The 18,155-nt window shown below is 39.6% G+C and overlaps 1 protein-coding gene across 2 annotated transcripts; it reads right to left on the bottom strand.

Annotated features, from left to right (window-relative positions):
• Nucleotides 1–773: 773 nt before the first annotated feature.
• Nucleotides 774–17,588, bottom strand: iqck (IQ motif containing K). 2 transcript variants are annotated; one of them, XM_042504126.1, is made up of 9 exons: nt 17,518–17,588; nt 17,301–17,428; nt 16,289–16,439; nt 15,577–15,674; nt 15,089–15,141; nt 14,818–14,895; nt 14,463–14,547; nt 6,091–6,202; nt 774–958 (listed from the first exon to the last, which is right to left on the bottom strand). In XM_042504126.1, the coding sequence occupies exons 1-9, from the start codon at nt 17,567–17,569 to the stop codon at nt 774–776; spliced, it is 942 nt and encodes a 313-aa protein (XP_042360060.1). In that variant the 5' UTR covers nt 17,570–17,588. The 2 variants fall into 2 exon arrangements, with proteins under 2 accessions (XP_042360060.1, XP_042360061.1); XM_042504127.1 differs by having other exon boundaries at nt 851–975.
• Between the last annotated feature and the right edge of the window lie 567 nt (nt 17,589–18,155).

Raw genomic sequence — 18,155 nt, 5'->3', positions numbered from 1 at the left:
TCACCGTCAGTCCATCGTGGGCAGACCGCCGACCGCAGGCTTGGTGTATCACGGCCTGAAGGAGAATAAAGGATATTCCTGCTTGCTGCTCAGTAAAATAGCTGTCAATCTCCCACCTGTGATCTCTGTGATGTTTAAACATTTTAGTCTCTGTTTCCCTGACAGGGTAATTTCCTTTCCTGATAAACAGGATAGAAAGTACTGCTCTGCGCGCTGACTCACCTTTCACTCTGGCCTCGATTCCTGGCTTGAATGGAAATGCTCTAACCTCTTTTGTGGAGTGATATGTATTGCTAAGGAAAAAGGAAATGACAAGGCAAGGAAATACGATTTGGTTATCTTCCAGTGAGCTATCAGCTGGAGGTGCTGAGGAAATATTAAGTCTGTTATGGAAGGCTTCACTCCCAGTAATAATACGTGACCCGTGCTATATGATGTTCATTTGTTGGGTGAGACTCGTGAAGGGGAGTGATCCATCAAAAAGGCAATGAAAGCAATCAACTAATTAGACGCGAATCTCCGACCATAAATCCCTGCCTGGCCATATCCAGTTGGTTACAGGCGTTTTTAATGGCATGTTTGACTTACGACTTTGGTCAGTTTGACATAATCCTAACAGAGTTTAATAGCCTTTACACACCAGAAAAACCTTGTTCACACAGCTAGTGATTACAGTCAACAGAACCACCAGTCTAACATAGGTTTAAAGACAAAGACGCTGCAGTCATGGATTTGTCCCCATGCAGGGATACAGCCAGGGAATCAGTTGCCAATTATGTAGAAGCCATTTTCTCCATGCTGTGCAGGCCAGGGGTCAGCCACTCAACACCGTCAGGGGTCATCTGCTGGGTGGGGGTGTGGACCACAGTGCTCTGGGGGGTGGGGGAAACCACTTGGATGGACACATCGGATTCGCCGGGCTGGGGGCTTCCTGGAAGATCCGTCATTGCGGATCCCACTGGAGACAAACAAGAACTGTATCCTTGATATCTCAACACTAAGCTTTATTTTTGAAAATCCGGACATGTTGCTGCACTCCACTGAGCCAACAGCTGTATTTAAAAGTGCCTTTAAAATTCAGGAAAAATCGAATAAAATTTCAAAATCTCACAGAATTGTCATACAGACAATTAAAGGAATACTTCACCTACAAAATGACCATGTGTATATCAGTTAGTCACGCCGTGTCACCTTTAATTAGTTAAGAAAAAATATTTGTGATTATTAATAGATTGGGGAAGACATATAACAACAACAAAAAACTACAGTATATCAAGACATTTGTTTACCAACACTCACATGACTTGTGCAATATAATGCAAGTCTCATTTATCCAGTAGTTTGCTCAGTACTTTCCAAACCATGCATTTCTGTAAAATAAAAAAGTTATTTAAAAAAATAACTTTGTGGGCTATTAGATTCTGGCTTTGAGGAGAGCATAGATATGGTTTACAGTTCAAATTCAGATACTAAGGTTTTAGTTAAAATACATGTGTCTTTGAAGTACTGAACCTTTATAAATGGACAGAGTATACTGCACAAGTTGTATGAGTTTGTAAACGGATGTTTTGATACAGTTTTGCTGTTGTTTAACACTGTTCTCAAAAAAAAAAAATTGTCATGACTGATATACAAAAGCACTCAAAGTGCTCCTGTGAGTGTTTTACCAAAACATGCCCAAAAGGCTTTTTTTTTTCTGTCAGGTTTTATACTTTAGACTTTTTATAGATTTTTTGCACAACTTTCTGTTTCTAGCAAACACAGTGCAGTGAAAAATATCAGAATAACCTTTTGGAAAGAACTGTTTGCGACTCCTATTTTTATCTTTAAAGCATATCTTAATATACTTTTAGCTGCCTGTTTTTTGGTGAGTACATTATGCTGGTATTTAAAGGCATACACTGAAAAATAAATGTTCTGCTGCCCTAAATCACAATTGCAGCTACAGGAGACAATAGCAGCCCAAAGGGGACACCGAATTCCCCCTTTATCCCCTTATGTAAGCTTTTTTTGTTCCTTTACTTTTTAACATTCAAAAAAAATCGACCACAGTGGAGAGTATGTGGAGAGCATTACAGTAAGAGAACATGGAAAGGCAAAAGCCATCTGGGGCTCAGTGCAAGAAAAGAGAGGAGGACAAGATTTGCACATATTCTATTATTTAATTGTTTGTTTTTTTTATTGTACCTGTTTGTTAGCTAAGTGGTTTATTTGTGTTGATTTCTTATTAACTTATTAACTCTTCTTGTTGATAATAAATACAACACATTTGAAACATGCAGGGGGGCACCAAATTTCCTCGGTCCAGCACTGGGTGATTATTGACAGATAACTATTTTAATGAGGCCTGGTTTGAAATCTGTTTCACAAACCATGATTCAGCATGACACTTTTTTCACTGACAGCTGCAAGGCCATCGTGGTGGCCTTTTGTTATCTGCTGCTAAAAGGCAATGGCTTTGACATTATGGAAGTGAAGCTATGATGAATAGATTGCTATATTTGGCCATATTTATACAACAAGAGGCACAGACAGATTGGAAAAGATGGCGGGGAGAGTTGTTTTGCTTTATTTACAAGCTAATGACTGTAACTGTGGTTCTGAAAACTCTCTGAGGTGCATCAGTACCATCTGTAGCGTCAACAATCTGCACCGATGCTGCTTGTTAGTACCTTTTTATCTAAAAATGCATGTCTCTATTTAAGATACAATATTTATAAACTAGTTGTGGAGGCTCTTTAAAATAATTGATGGTAATAAAAATGCAGAATGTAACTTGTCTTGGGGACAACTACATTATATAACTGTTTAACTCTTTGAAACTGGAGCAAATTGGTTTGCTTTCTCTCAAAAACATGGGGAAAAAAGGCAATAAGCGACTTGCCAAGAAATGTCCCCAAATTGCAAGAAATTAGTAGATTTAGAAAATTATGTTTTTAAAAAAGAAAACTACATTTGTTATTATCATAATTATATATTTAATTATTTTTTAATATTCATTTACTTTTTTACAGAAGTACAATAATTTTTAAGCGGTTTTTCAGGTCATGTCCTTTTTTTCCTTTCCCCTTTTGTTGTTGCTTGTTTGTTTTTGTTGCTAATTTTTAGGTAATTTTCTTGTACTTTCCACCAATTTCTTGCTTATTTCTGGATCATTTCTTTATTAGTTGCATATTGCCTTCTTCCATGTTTTTGAAAGAAATCAAACCAATTTAAGGTTTAAAAGGTTTAATTTCATTATTTTCTATGGATTTTTTTATATCATTTTGATATGAAACTTATTACTAATATTACCATGAGGAGGAAAGGTGTTTTTCCAGGCTAGCTAACTAGTCTGTTTTAGCAGCGTTTGAACTGATGGTACATGTCAGGCTAACGTCAAGGACAGTCATGTCGTGATTCATGAGCTGTTGAGCGCTGCACCTGCCCCATGAGCCATGACCTTTTGACCTTGAAGTATCATCATGCGTCTGCTCTCTGGGTCACTTTGCTATTTCCCCTTTGTTTTCCTCTCCGTCTCTGACTAATTCTGATTTCAGACTGTGAAATGGCAGAAGACATATAATGCCGGTCTCCTCAGGTCAAATGAGACGCGTGCAGCTGTTGCTGGGTCAACTTAAAGAGCATGTATACAGTAGGGAGGGGGCTTCCCTAAATAATTTCTTTCCCTCACTCACCCTCTCTCTCTACCACGGTCTCTATCCCAAACATGGGTCATTTATCTGTCAGTGCTGGGGGGCAGAGCTTGCTTCGTTACACCCAAAACAACAACAGGCAAACAAACTGCAACTTCAGCACCAATCTCTTCCGCTCCCTGCCTGCCCCTAGCTCGCACATTTCTGGTTCTCTCTCCGTCTCAACCATTTCAGATTCTGTTGAAGAGGTCAGAAAATGGCTTCCATTCAGGACAGTCTGGGCAGACTCACACACCCTCTTACAACAGACACACACACACACACACACACACACACATCCCCAGGCCCCCTGCTAAAATGTCAGGTCAGCAGCAGTAGCGGCAGTTAGCAGCAGCAGCACAGCGTGGTTGTGGCACCCCGGTGGAAGAATGTTCGTCGGCCCGCGGCGGCTGCAGTGAGCGCCTTTGTTGTGTGTGAATGTGTCAGTGTGGAAGAAACCTGTGTTTATGGGGGCATCATTGTTTGTGGGTGACAAAAACAGAGATGCTACGACACCCGGCTTTAGTGTGCAAGTTGGAGCGTGTGTGTTCGTCATTATCCATATGCACATTTATTTCAAGTGGCTATAATCAGTTTTTTTTGGGATGAATGCATCACATGACAATGTGAATGTGAGAGGGCTTGCTTAGGGGCACAATTACAGAAAACTCTGAACATCCACTCAGTTCTCAGAGTTTTATAATATCTTATCTTATCTTTGGTTTCTGGCCAAAAACTGTGCTGTTTGGTTCACTTTCACCCCTTTCATAAGAGCCTGTTTACAGATAATGTATAAAGATAATGAATTTACAAAGTAGTTACTTTGACATCACCCGCTGGTTTGTGGACTCATGTTTTGAAGACTTAAGTTCTGCATTTCAGCCATCACCCACTTGATTTTTTTGGAGCCAAAAGTGATCATATTCTGTTGGTGATGTGGAGGAGCGACGTGGGATCTGACTGAGAGACGAGGACAGTCTGTCATTAAAAGTATAAAGACATTTTTAATAAAATAGTAGCGAAAATAAGCTAACATTAGATGGTCATGTTAGCCTGGTAGCGATGCATCCATGCACAGAGTTGAAATACGAAAGACAGTTAAATTTAAGCACGTTTACTCATCTGGCCAAAAACAAGACAGCAATTGTTTCAGTTGCGGACCAATACAAAATATTTATAGCCCACTTGACTCTTTTACACGTCTGGTAGCTCACCATGTAACGTAAGTAATGTTAGTAACATAAAGACCGAAATACACAAAACCGACATCAGCGAACTACGTTGCCCTCACATCATCATCAAATGGTTGAGTTATGGGAAAAATCACTTTTCTTTTTTGTATGGATCACGTCCAACATGCGTTTTAATTTTCTGATGATATGTGCCCTCCATTTGAATTTCGCTGGTCATAATAGTCATGTGATTGTGAAACAAGCTATTTGTAATTCTCTATGTATGTATATGCATTTTACTTCCCTTGTTAAATATATATATATATATATATAAGAGAGAGAGAGAGTTTTTTTTTAATTTGCCATGGTCTATTCATGTACCCTCTTGTAACTACATAACAATACAAGGGGTTAAAACTCGCTGGATGGAAAGCACTTGAACAGTGTAGCACTGTGTGTGTGTGTGTGTGTGTGTGTGTGTGTGTGTGTGTGTGTGTGTGTGTGTGTGTGTGTGTGTGTGTGTGTGTGTGTGTGTGTGTGTGCGCTCAAGGTCAAAATTTTGTCACTCTCATTGAACTCTAATGCCAGTCAGTCACACTGGACATGGGCCTGCATTCTCAGCTGCTGTGCTAAGTCTTTCATGTGCGCATAGTACAAACACACACACACACACACACACACACACACACTTTATCCTTCTTTGTCTTCATCTCCCTCCTTCTTCGCTCTGCATCTCTTCTCTTTCTTCACGTCTCCCCAGTCTCCATCCCCTGCTCTATCTTGCTGTCACTCAAACACACCCTGAACCCTGCAGACATTTTCTTTCTCTCCTTCACTTCCAATCTTCTCCCTCTTTCTCCGACCCACTCCCCTCTGTCTCTTCTCTGTCTCTGCCCTCATTCACTCTCTGTGTCACTGCTCCCCTCATCTCTGTGCTTTGACTTCAAAGCCTTGCTGGAGTGAATACTGTATCTCTGCAGTTGATATGTGTGTAACTGCGTGAGTTTGTACTGCGTACTGTATCTCTATGTATATTGGTGTGTATAGTGCTGTATAGGTTGATAACTTTGTAGCCTGTTTATGTGAATGCTCATGTGTGCCGGCATCCTGCGTGCCAACCAGCAGCTGTTGTCGGCCAAAGGAGAAAATTCAAGATCAATGGTATTGTGTTGCCAGCGAGCCTGAGGCCTGGCATTCAGTGATACCATGGGAGTGTGTGTGTGCATGTGTGTGTGTGCCCTCACCTCGGCTCTCTCGTTGGGACCAGAACTGCTCGACAGTTTTGGCAATGTCACGCTTCTCTCTCAGTTCTTTCTGCCACTGGCGCAGCTCCTGCACATCTGGGCGTGCCCTGATCTAAAACACACACACACCACAGCACACTCGTGAATGCAGCACATGCATAAAAACACATAAGCAACACCATCAATAACTTAATTAAGCTGCGAGCTAATAAGTGCGAGTGAGTTGCCGTTGTTTTCTTAAATGACCCATTTAAAGATTCAGTTATGTTTTTTAGTTAATGTATCATTCTGTTTTACTTGAATGATTAAACAGTGAGAGCGGCTCATTTACTGGTGACACTGTTACCTCGATACTTCATACTCATACAGTGCTTCTGCTCGGTATTTGTGCTCATGTAAAGTGATAAATTGACTTTACTTAAAATATTTACTGCATGCTAATGTGTTTTTCGATTGTTCTGTCAGGTTTGGACCTCCCTGTGTCTGAGGTTTAAGGAATCAGAAAACATATATAATACCTTAATAATAATAGTAATCATAATAATAATAATAATAATAATAATAATAATAATAATAATAATTAAGTAAAAAAAAAAAAGTAAGAGTTATAAATGAAAAGGCAGTGTGAGATAAGCAGAGATGAACTCCAGCTGTTATGAGTTGTTGTTGTCTCTCTGTCTACTCTGTAGTTAACATAAGTTAAGCTTTTGTTCTGGGAGAAAACCCCTGTAGTTGTTGTGTGTGTGCTGCTGGCTTTCCTGAGAGATTACAAAACAGACTTGCTGTTTTAGTTGAATAGAAAATGTCCCTGAAGAACTTTCTTTATCTTTCTTCTCTTCTAATGCTATTCTCCCACTAATTCGGCCTCCTCCTCCCTCTCTTCTTCAGGTGTGTCTCTCCCTCTCCTCACACTCAAGACGCTATCTCTAATACCAACACCTAATTCTCTCATTCTCCAGCACATAGATGTTTCATCTCTTTCCTCTCTACTCTGTATTCTCTCCCACCTCTCCTCTCTCCAATCTCGTTTTCCTCTTACTCCTCCCACTCCCTTCGACTGCTTGAATGATGACAATAGTGTTGCTATTAGCAGTGGGTATGAAAGTGGGCCTGTTATATAAGCCTGGCGATGGGCTGAGGAATGGGTAAAACTAGCGGGCTCCAATAGTTAATTCACCGGGTGTCACAGTGCTGCAACAGCCCCTCTGCTGATGGGAGCAAACCATAGAAATGGAAATGAGGGGTGAGGGTCAGGAGGGGTGGGAGGGCGGTTGGAGTCTGTCATGTTTGCTCACCATCGCTTGTGTGTGTCTATATTTGTGTCTGTGTGGCCATTTCTACTCTGTCACTTTCCATTGGTGTCCCGCAGCAGCGTTATACCTCCAGTTCTTCTTCTGCTGCTGTCAACTACTGCTAAACGGCAGAGATTATTTACTGCCATGGGACCCCTGAGACGATGCTTTACCATAGGGGACACACAAAGACAAAATCCAAGTCTCAGCTCTTGGAAAGATGACTTTTTTTTTTTTTAATATACATGCTTTCACAGGAGGCTGCCAGTTTGTGTGTGACAGCAGTAGACAAAGAGCCGGGCTGAGTGTGTGTGTGCGTGAGCATTTTGAGGCCTGTCGGTGTGCATCAGCACAGCTGATTAGCAGGGGTGAGGTATTGTTTAGGCTGTGTGCATGTGCATATCTGTATGTTGAGTGTGAGAATATATGCATTTGAACATGATTTGAGAAGACCAAATTCTGTTTTGTGAGCTATTTTTCCTGGTTTGAATTATTATTGGCTATTTAGTTGTTGCCTGTTTACATATTTATTTATTATTCTACTTTGTTGTCCTTTCATCTACCTTTCATTCGCTTTTTAGGGTATTTTACTTATTTATTTATATTTATTACTTTTATTTATATATTTATTTTATTTTATCTTTTATTTTTATCTTTCTATTGATAGGTTTTAAACTGCTTCTGGTGTTTCCTCACTTGCGGTCACATTTCCTCAGTTCCTGGTTTTAATGAGTCCTCTTATTTTAGCACTTTACTTAATTACAAAGTCTTCCTTTTTATTTATTGTGTGTGTGTATTTTGGTTTTGTTGTATGAAGCACTTTGTGTTACAGTTTCCTTTGTATGAAAAGTGCAATACAAATTAAGTCTGATTTATTTATGTATTTATTTATTTATGAACCTTTGATAATACAGTTTTGTGTGGCGGTAATCACTGATGTCTGCGCATGTGTCTCATGCTGCGTGAGTATGCATGAAGATCAGAGTGAAAATTAGTAAGGCCGCATGCATTCACACGCATTATTTGACATGCGAAAGCACTTTTGCAAGAATACACATTCACACATTGAAAAAAGCACAAAACACTAAAAAGAGGGACTGCATCCTCCTCCATCTCTCAAAGCCAGCAGCAGAAGCAGTGCCCCCCCACGCTCACCACCACGCACCCACAAAAATGCACACAACCACACAATGACACAAATGGTGCCGTCTTTCTCACACACACTTCAATTCTGCTGCACAGCCTTTCAAGCTGCCTTCCCTTGCAAAGCTGCCTGTGAGACCGTGCTCCTCTCCCAGTCTCACACTCTGCAGCAGCACAATAGCTCCTGTTTGGACAAACTGGCTGCAGTCACATCACCAGGCGCACTGACAGGCTGCACAAAGACACAGCCACCACAGCCTGCTCCGTCAACACTTCACACCCCATCCACCCACCGGTCCATCGATGCTTCCAGCGAGGTTTAACCAGCTGAGGAACCTGTGATCTGATTCATGCCTTTGTAGACAAAGGCACAGGAAGTGGTTGCACTGTGATCCTGCTCTGCTTTGCAACAACACTTAAAATACTCTCTATGGTACTCATGATAGTGGATATTACATGACTACCTGAGGAGGCCTTTTAAAATACGAACACTCCATGTAATTCTGGGAAAGTGTGCCTCTACAGCCACTCTGCAGGAGAGGAAAGTGAGGATGAAGCAGAGCCACCGGCTACTGAACGTCCTGAGTGCTTGTGACATATTTTCTGCATGAGTGTCACTGCACGTGGCCTGTCACTGACTTAACACACTGGACATCAATTCAAACCATTCATCTGTCACTGCCCTCGGATCATTCAGCTGGAATCGCAGACCTAGTTCTGCTGTTGACTCTACAGCTCCCTGAGTGTGAGTGTGAGTGTGAGTGTGTGTGTGTGTGTGTGTGTGTGTGTGTGTGTGTATGAGAGAGAGAGTCATTCAAACAGCTCTATTAATTTATGTCATGTGGAATATACTCAGTTCTCACAGTGTCCTACTTTTGGACAATAAGTGGACTTCCTAGTAGGGGTGTAATATAAATGCCCTTAAATATCATATTATGTTTGTGATACTTTATTGATTCTGAAAAACCCTGCATTTAATCAATAATTTACATCAATGCAATGCACCACTGGCATTGACAATTAGAAAATAAATTGCATTTTATCACCTTGCTCGCAGTATTGCAATGCATTACAGATATATTTTATTGTAAACCCTGTATCACGATACGAGTACGAGTCTTGCCACTACAAAGTCCTACCTGCTAGCCCAAGAAAACTTTCCTCAGACATGTCGGGATCATAGACTGTAAAGCTAAATTCTTATCACCCCCTAGTGGCTGGCTGCAGAATAGGTCACAAACCATGCCCCCGCAATGTTAGCTGATAGGACATGGGCCGAACTAAAATATCAAAGTACAAACATACATTTTTCCCCAAAAATGGTTTCTGACATTTTAGTTAGCTCTTATCACACTGATGTTTATTTTTCTGGTAATTTTGGTTTTAATTAGTTATCTGAAGCTATAAAAAGGGAGTTTGATGTCATGATTGACAGCTGTGTGCGCCAATTGGTGCACTCACGATGGATGGCGCTTCTTTTTATTTATTACACCAGAGAAACAGGGTGAGGAAAGTAAACAGCCTTCGTTGCCATTAGTTTTTTTTTTTTAATTCCACTTGGTGTGTCTGTGCCTTTAGCTTTGTATTTACAGGACAAATATGAAAGAGGTAACAATCTTCTCATCCAACTCTCATCAAAAGCAAAAAAGTGTATTTCCCAAAATGTTGAAGTATTAAGTTCTCTAAATAGACAAACAAAAACTATAGAATCAAATCTGATGACTGATGATGGAGTAAAAGAAGAAAACCAATAACGAACATCTTGTCTCACCTGTGTTAGATTTACACATTTAACCTGCTTAGGTTAGACAAGGCTGTGCTGCACAGGACAGTGCTGTGCTATGGTCAGGAAAAGGCCATACACAGTGTGTGCATGCTTAATAGATCAGCAGAAATGATTTTGATAAAAGCCCTCTCCTCTGCCTCACCACATACCCTTACACTGACAGCCTAATTGTAATGCCTATTCATTACACAGCAGCCACATTACTCCAAGTCAGCTGACCAGACCTAAGAGAGCCTGAGAAGCCTTAATGAACAGCAGAGTGTGTGTGCATGTACATATGTGTGCATTACAGTAGCAGGCATGGATGAATGGATTAGAGTTGGGCTAAGGCACACAGTGTAAAGAAGATTATGTAATATGTTTAGACCGAGCAGCTCTTCATAGTTTTACATGAGACAAACAACAATCACATTGTCTGGGCTGTAGATGTGAATTAGTGTGTGTGTGTGTGTGTGTGTGTGTGTGTGTGCGCGCACGCGCACACGTGTGTGCTATCTCTACTGCTACTCTTCTTCAGTCCTCATATGTTTTGATTACAGAGATTAATAATGGAGGGATAAAATTCTAAGGTACAAAAATACTGCCTTCCCTGCTTCCTGCCTCTCAGTCCGTCTGTCTTTCTTACATGCATGCATGCACGCACGCACACGCACGCACGCACGCACGCACACACACACACACACACACACACACACACACACACACACACTCACACACACCCCCTCTGCAGTCAGCGCTGCGTCAGGCAGGTTATATAACAGCAGTGAGTGTAAGAGTGAGGGGAAAGAGAGAGGGGGTAGAGAGAATAGAGCATATTGACAAAGGTAGAGGTGTGCACTTTGGATTAAGCTCTTATTATTATTAATATTATTATTATTATATCAGATATCTACATGTTAACATATTAAGCGAAGTATTAAAAAACATCACAGAGAACTTAAATTCATCACTGAGGCAAATGTTTTTGTGTGTGTGTGTTTTTCTACAGCAAAATCCCATAATCCTATTAAACTCCTATTATAAACCATCAAAAATATTCTCATGGAATTAACAATTAGGACAGATTATGGTGAAATATAGCCTGATAGTGTTCACATAGATATTAAAAGCAACAGTGTGTAGGATTTAAACAGATTTAAGGTGATTTAGTGGCATCTAGTGGTGAAGATTGCAGATTGTAACCAGCTGAGTCTTCTCCTGGTTAGAATTTCTTTAGTGTTCATTGTCCAGGAAGTTTTATAGGGAGATAAATTATCTGCAGAGGGCTCTTCCTCTCCAAAACATATGGACTATGTGATTAAAACACTGAATTAAGCAATTTCATGTTTCAAATCAGTCTTTCTCCTGTGCTGTAAAGCTCATCAGAGAAGGGCCGATTGCACAGAACCTGTTATGTGTGATCACCTTTTTTTCTCTGATAATTTAAGATTCAGATGTTCAGAAGGTTTTTACCAGGAGCCGAATTATCAGCAGAGGTCTCTTCCTCCCCGAAACAAACAGACCCAGTTAAAACGCCCAGACTTAAGGCGGGAAAAAAATGAGAATACAGCATTTCATTTAAAAAAGAAAACATCTAACACTGCGTGTTATGGATGGGCTGCTACCTCAGGTGCCAGACATGAACGACCCTTTCCAGAATCAGTGTTTGGTTTGTCCACTCTGGGCCACTGTAGAAACATGGTGGTGCAACATGGCTGACTCCATGGACAAGGGCCTGCTCCCTTAATGTAGATATGAACGGCTTATTCAAAGGTAACGAAAAACACGATTCCTTTATGTGGTGATTATACACAGAAGAAAATATACCTACTGTGCAAGAGTCTTAGGCCACCATAGATTTGATGTTTTAGCAAAGTTATGAGGTTATATTTATTTCTCAGTCTCTTTTTTAAGATACAAAGAATACAGAGAACATGTAGAATACATTAAAACACAAAAAGTCAGAACAAAATGGCTTCTTCAGACTAATGTCAATATTTAGTGTGAAACAGAGAATTGAAGTCAGAATTAGGTGTAAAACATGGAATCAAACAACCACAACAAAAGGTAGGTTAAACAATCAATATTGAGCTTTGGACATGTCTCGATTGCAACCTGGTGTAAACACAAGTTCAAATCATGCAAGTAGAAATAAATAATTGCAACTTTAGCCTGCTGAAGTTGTTTTATTCTGAAATACTTGAGTTATGAATACTGTATATATATTTCCTGTATGTTGTGATTGTATATCAGTAAAGAGACTACTGATAAATAAATGTGTATGATCATTATAACCTTGCTAAAATAACAAAGTTTAAGGTGGCCTCAGAGTGTTGCACAGTACTGTGTATTATACTGCATTTCTGGAGTCCCCGTAAATCCCAGAAACTGAACCTCTAAATATGCGAACCATGACATCATGATATGAAAGTTTTGTAAGGATACACTTATAATGCAAGACAGTATTGAGTTTTTTAGTGCGCCATTGCTTCACAGATGACTCTGCCTTAGCTGCTTGCCTCACAGCTACACAGGATGTTACACACACAGAAACTAATGGAGTTTTTCAGTGCATCAGTGCTTCACAGATGACTCTGCTTTTGCTGATGTCCTTGTCTCTGCTCCGCTGCCCGCTGAGTTGTTAACTGCTTTTTTTCTCGCGCCAAGGTAACAGCAGCCGTGACACACCACAACGCCCGTCAGGACTTTGCCTCAGTGCCTACCCAAAATATCTCCACCCTATGTACTTTGAATAAGTCATGATCTTCAGACGCACACCCTCAACTTTGGACCCTGACTGTGCTGCGTTCACAGCCTCCCAGTGCTTCTCAGAGGCTGCATCTCGCTCCCTATTCTACAGATGTTGCCGAATCTTCATCTCCCTCACTATGCCCCATTCCTAATCCCAAATCACTCTGCAACATCATCTTGCCTCTCTCCTCCCTTTCGTCATCCACCCATCCATCTGAAAATACTCCTAGCGTAGCCTACGATTCATCCTCCCAGATATATCCTCTCAGTCTCTCACTACTGTCTCCTTCTGGCTGTGTTTCTTCCTCTAAATCCCTCGGGTGCTCTGGGCTGCAGTGCTATCAGCGGCCCTAGTGAACCTCTCTTAGTTCAGGGTAAACAAAGTGAGGAGTGACAGGCGGTCGGCTCACTGCTGCCACCCCATGAGCAGTCTTTTTTGGTTGTTGTTACAAATAAAAGAGAGGAAGTGTTGCCCCCTGCTGGTGCAAAAGTAGCCCAAACATGGATGCATGCACACACACATTCAATACTTCTTTTTGCGCACTCTCCCACAAATTCGACTACATGCAGAAATGTTCAGATCATTCAAACAGAACGTAATTGTACATGACAGCACAGCTGGCATCTTTTTGTCTCAATGGTTTGTGCAGCGACACTGAAGCTGAATCCTCTCACAAGCACGAAGGATAAGAAACGAAAAAATAAGTGCTTCTGCTGAGACAAACAAAAAACACAACCTCTTCTTAAATTCCTACAAAGTACAACACTGGGCTTTTTTGTGTGTGAGCGTGGAGAATTTGCTGCCGCTTGCCTCTGGTAGTGTCTGTTTATGTCTATTTATATCTCAGCACAGAGTACTTCAGACCACAACGCCCACACAGGAAGGAATTAAATCCCGCCATCACTGATGACATAATCAAGCTGCTGAATGAAATTGCAGTCCCCTGTGGAAGAGGGACTTTTCCGTGGGATGGGATTATACAACAAGATCGCACTGTGGGCCAATGCACACGCAGGAGGGCGCCTATTGTTTGTTAGGATAACAGACCCACACACACACACACACACACACACACACACACATAGGCAGGCGTGCTCACTGTGGTGTGTTGGGTAATAACAGGGTTCCTTCAAGCCTTCTATCTTCAAAATTTCCACTCTGTAACTTCTTAAATCTATCTGAAGAGTTTGGGAGGTGGTAATTAGAGTTGGTCAGCCTGGAAAAGCCCAGGCGTAGCTAAAGTTACGTTCAAATATGTCAAGCGATAAGAGTTTTTAAATCCTATTTTCTTAAGCTTTAGAGTTTATATGCTTATGTGTATTTTCCATGTTTTTCGAGGCTTTTAAAAACTGTGTAATTAGTTTTCTTTCACCTGTGTCTGTCTGCATTCCTTGCCCTATTTCTTAATAATCCAGCATACCTTGTATCCCCTCCAGAAAGCCTGGATGAGCAGAGCGGCTTGATCCTCGCTCAGCAGCAGAAACAGAGGGATGGGAGGCCTGGGACTGAAGACAGAGAGAAAAAGAAAAAGAGAAAAGATTTGACAAGAGACAAAAAGGGGGGGATACATGCTGCATAAAAAATACAGCATGTATCTGTGAATAAGCGTATTTATGAGTTTTAATTACTTAAATCTAATTTTTGTATAATTATTTTCCTTGAAATTTTGGGCTGAACACAGATTTGTGTGATTTTCTTACAATGAATGTAAACAATGAATTTAAAGGAAACAGCTGTTGCACGTGCGTGTGTTGGGTGACATTTAGGACACTCACTGCATGCTGAGCCAGTCCTTGACAAAAGGGATGTCATGGAAGTTCAGTGGGACCTGTTCTCGCCTGCGGGGGTTGTGGCTGATGAAAAAGGAAAGGAGGACAAAAAACCCCAAAAAAGCATGACACACAAACACAGTTTTTTTTGCACATAGCACTTAAAAACACATTTGAGGAAACTGATGGGGTGAGGTGAGGATTACACAGTCGAGAGAGAGAGAGATGTATGTGTGTGTATGTGTGTGTGTGTGTGTGTGTGTGTGTGGACTGTTACTTGTAGAGCCACTCTGTCAAGAAGTCACACGGGTTAAATGCCGTTTTTTCCCTCTGCAACACAAAGAAAATAATCAGTGCCATGCATCATGCGGAGGAATTACTCAGCATTACTTAAACTCATTACATGTGAAACGGTAAAAAAATGAAAATGTAAAAATACTCAATTACATGTTAAATGTACTTAAAGTATTAAAACTCTACGTTATATTATTGTAGATTATATTCTTGGACTAGTATTACTGATGCAGCCATGGGTAAAATTTTAATGCTGTACTTAGTCAGGATTAAGTACATTTAAATTACTTAATATTCTACTGGGTAATTAGAAAAGAAAAACGTGTACATATTACAGTAGTTATCTCAACAGACTGTGAATCCAAACACATAAATTAATTTAATTCTTTAGGGTTTTAAATTAATCTCTAGTTATTTTAACAACATTGGCCACCTGTAGTTTGTTACATGTTTCTAAGAAGAAATTCAGACCTCAAAACAACCATGTTTCTGTGCTTCTTTCAGTAAAGCCTCCAGTCCGGGCAGCAGCACTGGAAACACTCTCTTCTCCAAAAAACGTGTGACAGGACCTGACAAAAACACACAAACATACATTTATACAAAACAATATATGGCAAGGTAGATATTATAATCTAAACTGTGTTTGTGTGCTATATCATAGGGGTGGGAATCAGTCATTTTTATTGCAGCAAGTTGTATGTAGAGGACAGAAAAAGATAATGACTTTATTATTCTAGAAGGCTACTAAAAGTTTAATTTGAATTTAAAATAGTTAGGGTTTCCTGACACCCTCACAGACAAAATATGACAACATTTCATAACCTTTGAAAGACATTTCAAGGACCCAAAATATATGTGTATATGTTTTTCAATTATCGGCAAGTAGCCCATAATTAATAATTTTTTAAACTTTCAATGATTTTTTACTAATTCCATGACTTTCCAGGCCTGGAAAATATGACTGTGAAATTCCATGGCTTTTTCAGGTTTTCCAGTGATAAAATATTACAGGACATGCATGGAAATGAAACACTGATACAAAATTTATGCTGAAACTGTAAAAGTAGACATAAATTACGGCAGATTTAGCCACCCCTCCCCGGTGTTGACTCTATGGTTACGGCCTTGACATATAGACCAGAACGGCAGTTGGACCCTGCAGGACAAAGCCCACTCATCTTACGTTCATGTAGTTGTGGTAGTGATGTAGTTTCAGCTGTTGACGGGCGCTTCTGGCTTGAATGACGAGGTTTTCCCAACACAGAGTAGCCGGCGAGAGCAGGGTGACAGAGAAGAGGGTCAAAGTCTCTCAGAGGATCATCGTCCACAAACACCTAATCAAACACCACTGCTGATTACTTCAGAGCATACTAATAATGATAACTTTATTTACACAGCACATTTAAAAACAGAGTTTGACAAACGAAGCAACGCAGACTCAAGACACCTCAGAGGCAATATAACAATAGTCAATAACGCCAAACAAAGAACTAAGGTAGAATTAAACACAAGATTAAGATTTAGGATAAACACAATATAATAATAATAATAATAATAATAATAATAATAATAATAATAATAATAATAATAATAATAGTAATAATAATAATAATAATGATAATAATAATCAGGATCAAGACAGAATGAAAAGATAAATTAAAAGATAAACTAAAAGACAAATTAAAAGATGACATCACATAAAAGTAAGTCTAAAAAACAGGTTTTAAGAAATGATTTAAAAGATCCACATGGTAAGCAAGTTTTTGTACTTCAATCTGTGGTGTAAAATTATGGAATAGTTTTAAATATTAAGTTGAAGCAATGTTTAAACATGAAAAAAAATGTACAAGGATATGATTTTCATAAGGTACAAGGGCAAAGAAGGGATTTGACATTCACCAGGTGTTTACAGGGATTATAGTACAATTTATTGTTTTGTATTGTTTTGTATTATTTCCTTTTTTTGTATCCTTCCTCTTTTTCGGTAAAAAAAACAGTTAGATATGTTTATATATAATTTTATATGGTCTGTATAGTTTATAGTTTATATATAGTTATATATTGTTATATAGTTTAAGAAAATTCAATCAATTTAAAAATGGAAACAGTACATTTTTTTCAATAAGGGTAGGGTGTGGGAGTGAGGACCATAATTATAACCACACAGGGATAAATGAGCTGAAAGATAAGCTGACCTTGGCTGTGGTGAGTCCATAAAAGACTGGGGAGTGTATACTGGCGCTGTACTGGGAGAACTGGGTGCTCACTGAGCTGCTGTCTGTCCACACAGCACTGGGAGGACTGGGCTGCTCGGCTTCATACTCTTAGACGACAAATTAAACAAAACAAAAAACACCTATTACGTTCATATTTTTAATTCACAGAATCGCAAGCATAATGTTGCCATTTTACCTTCACACACTTGTTGCCAAAGTGACTTTTTGGCACCGATTATCTTCGCCATTATCGTTCCGCCTTTTCTCTCTTGCGGTTGCCAGGGGCTCGCTGGGTTGCCAAGGAAGTAGTCATGCCTCTGACTTCCGGTGTAAACAAAAGCAAACTCATCAGTAGATTCTGCATTTCTATCCAGATCTAAGATTAATTTTAAGATTTCGCACAATTTCTACCCTTCTGATGTTATTTTTTTTAATTTAATGATGCAGATAAAAATTTACATTTTGTGGAACTAAATCTGAAACACGGATATATTTGTGCTATAGTTGTCCTCACTCATTTAAGATCTGATCATACGTGGAAATAAATATTTTAAGGAAGACTGGTCACTGTGTAAAACTAAATCTCAAAGATTGCATTTATTTTAAAAGCCATGGTAACTTATTCAGCTCAGGGTAAATTTCATTTTCACAAATCTAAATGTGCAAAGTCATCCTCCTTTTCTTCTCTTTTTTTGTGATTGATTTTTTAGTGTATGTTTTTAGTTAAATAAAGTCTCTGCAACATGTAAATAAAAGGAAAGGTAGGCTATATCGACCCAACAACATTTTGACCTGCTATTTGGTAATTTATGTTTTACATCATTTTAAAGTGCT

Source organism: Plectropomus leopardus, chromosome 17, assembly GCF_008729295.1.
Source record: "Plectropomus leopardus isolate mb chromosome 17, YSFRI_Pleo_2.0, whole genome shotgun sequence".
Classification (NCBI taxonomy): Eukaryota; Metazoa; Chordata; class Actinopteri; order Perciformes; family Serranidae; genus Plectropomus; species Plectropomus leopardus.
This window is presented reverse-complemented; position numbering and strand designations above follow the sequence as displayed.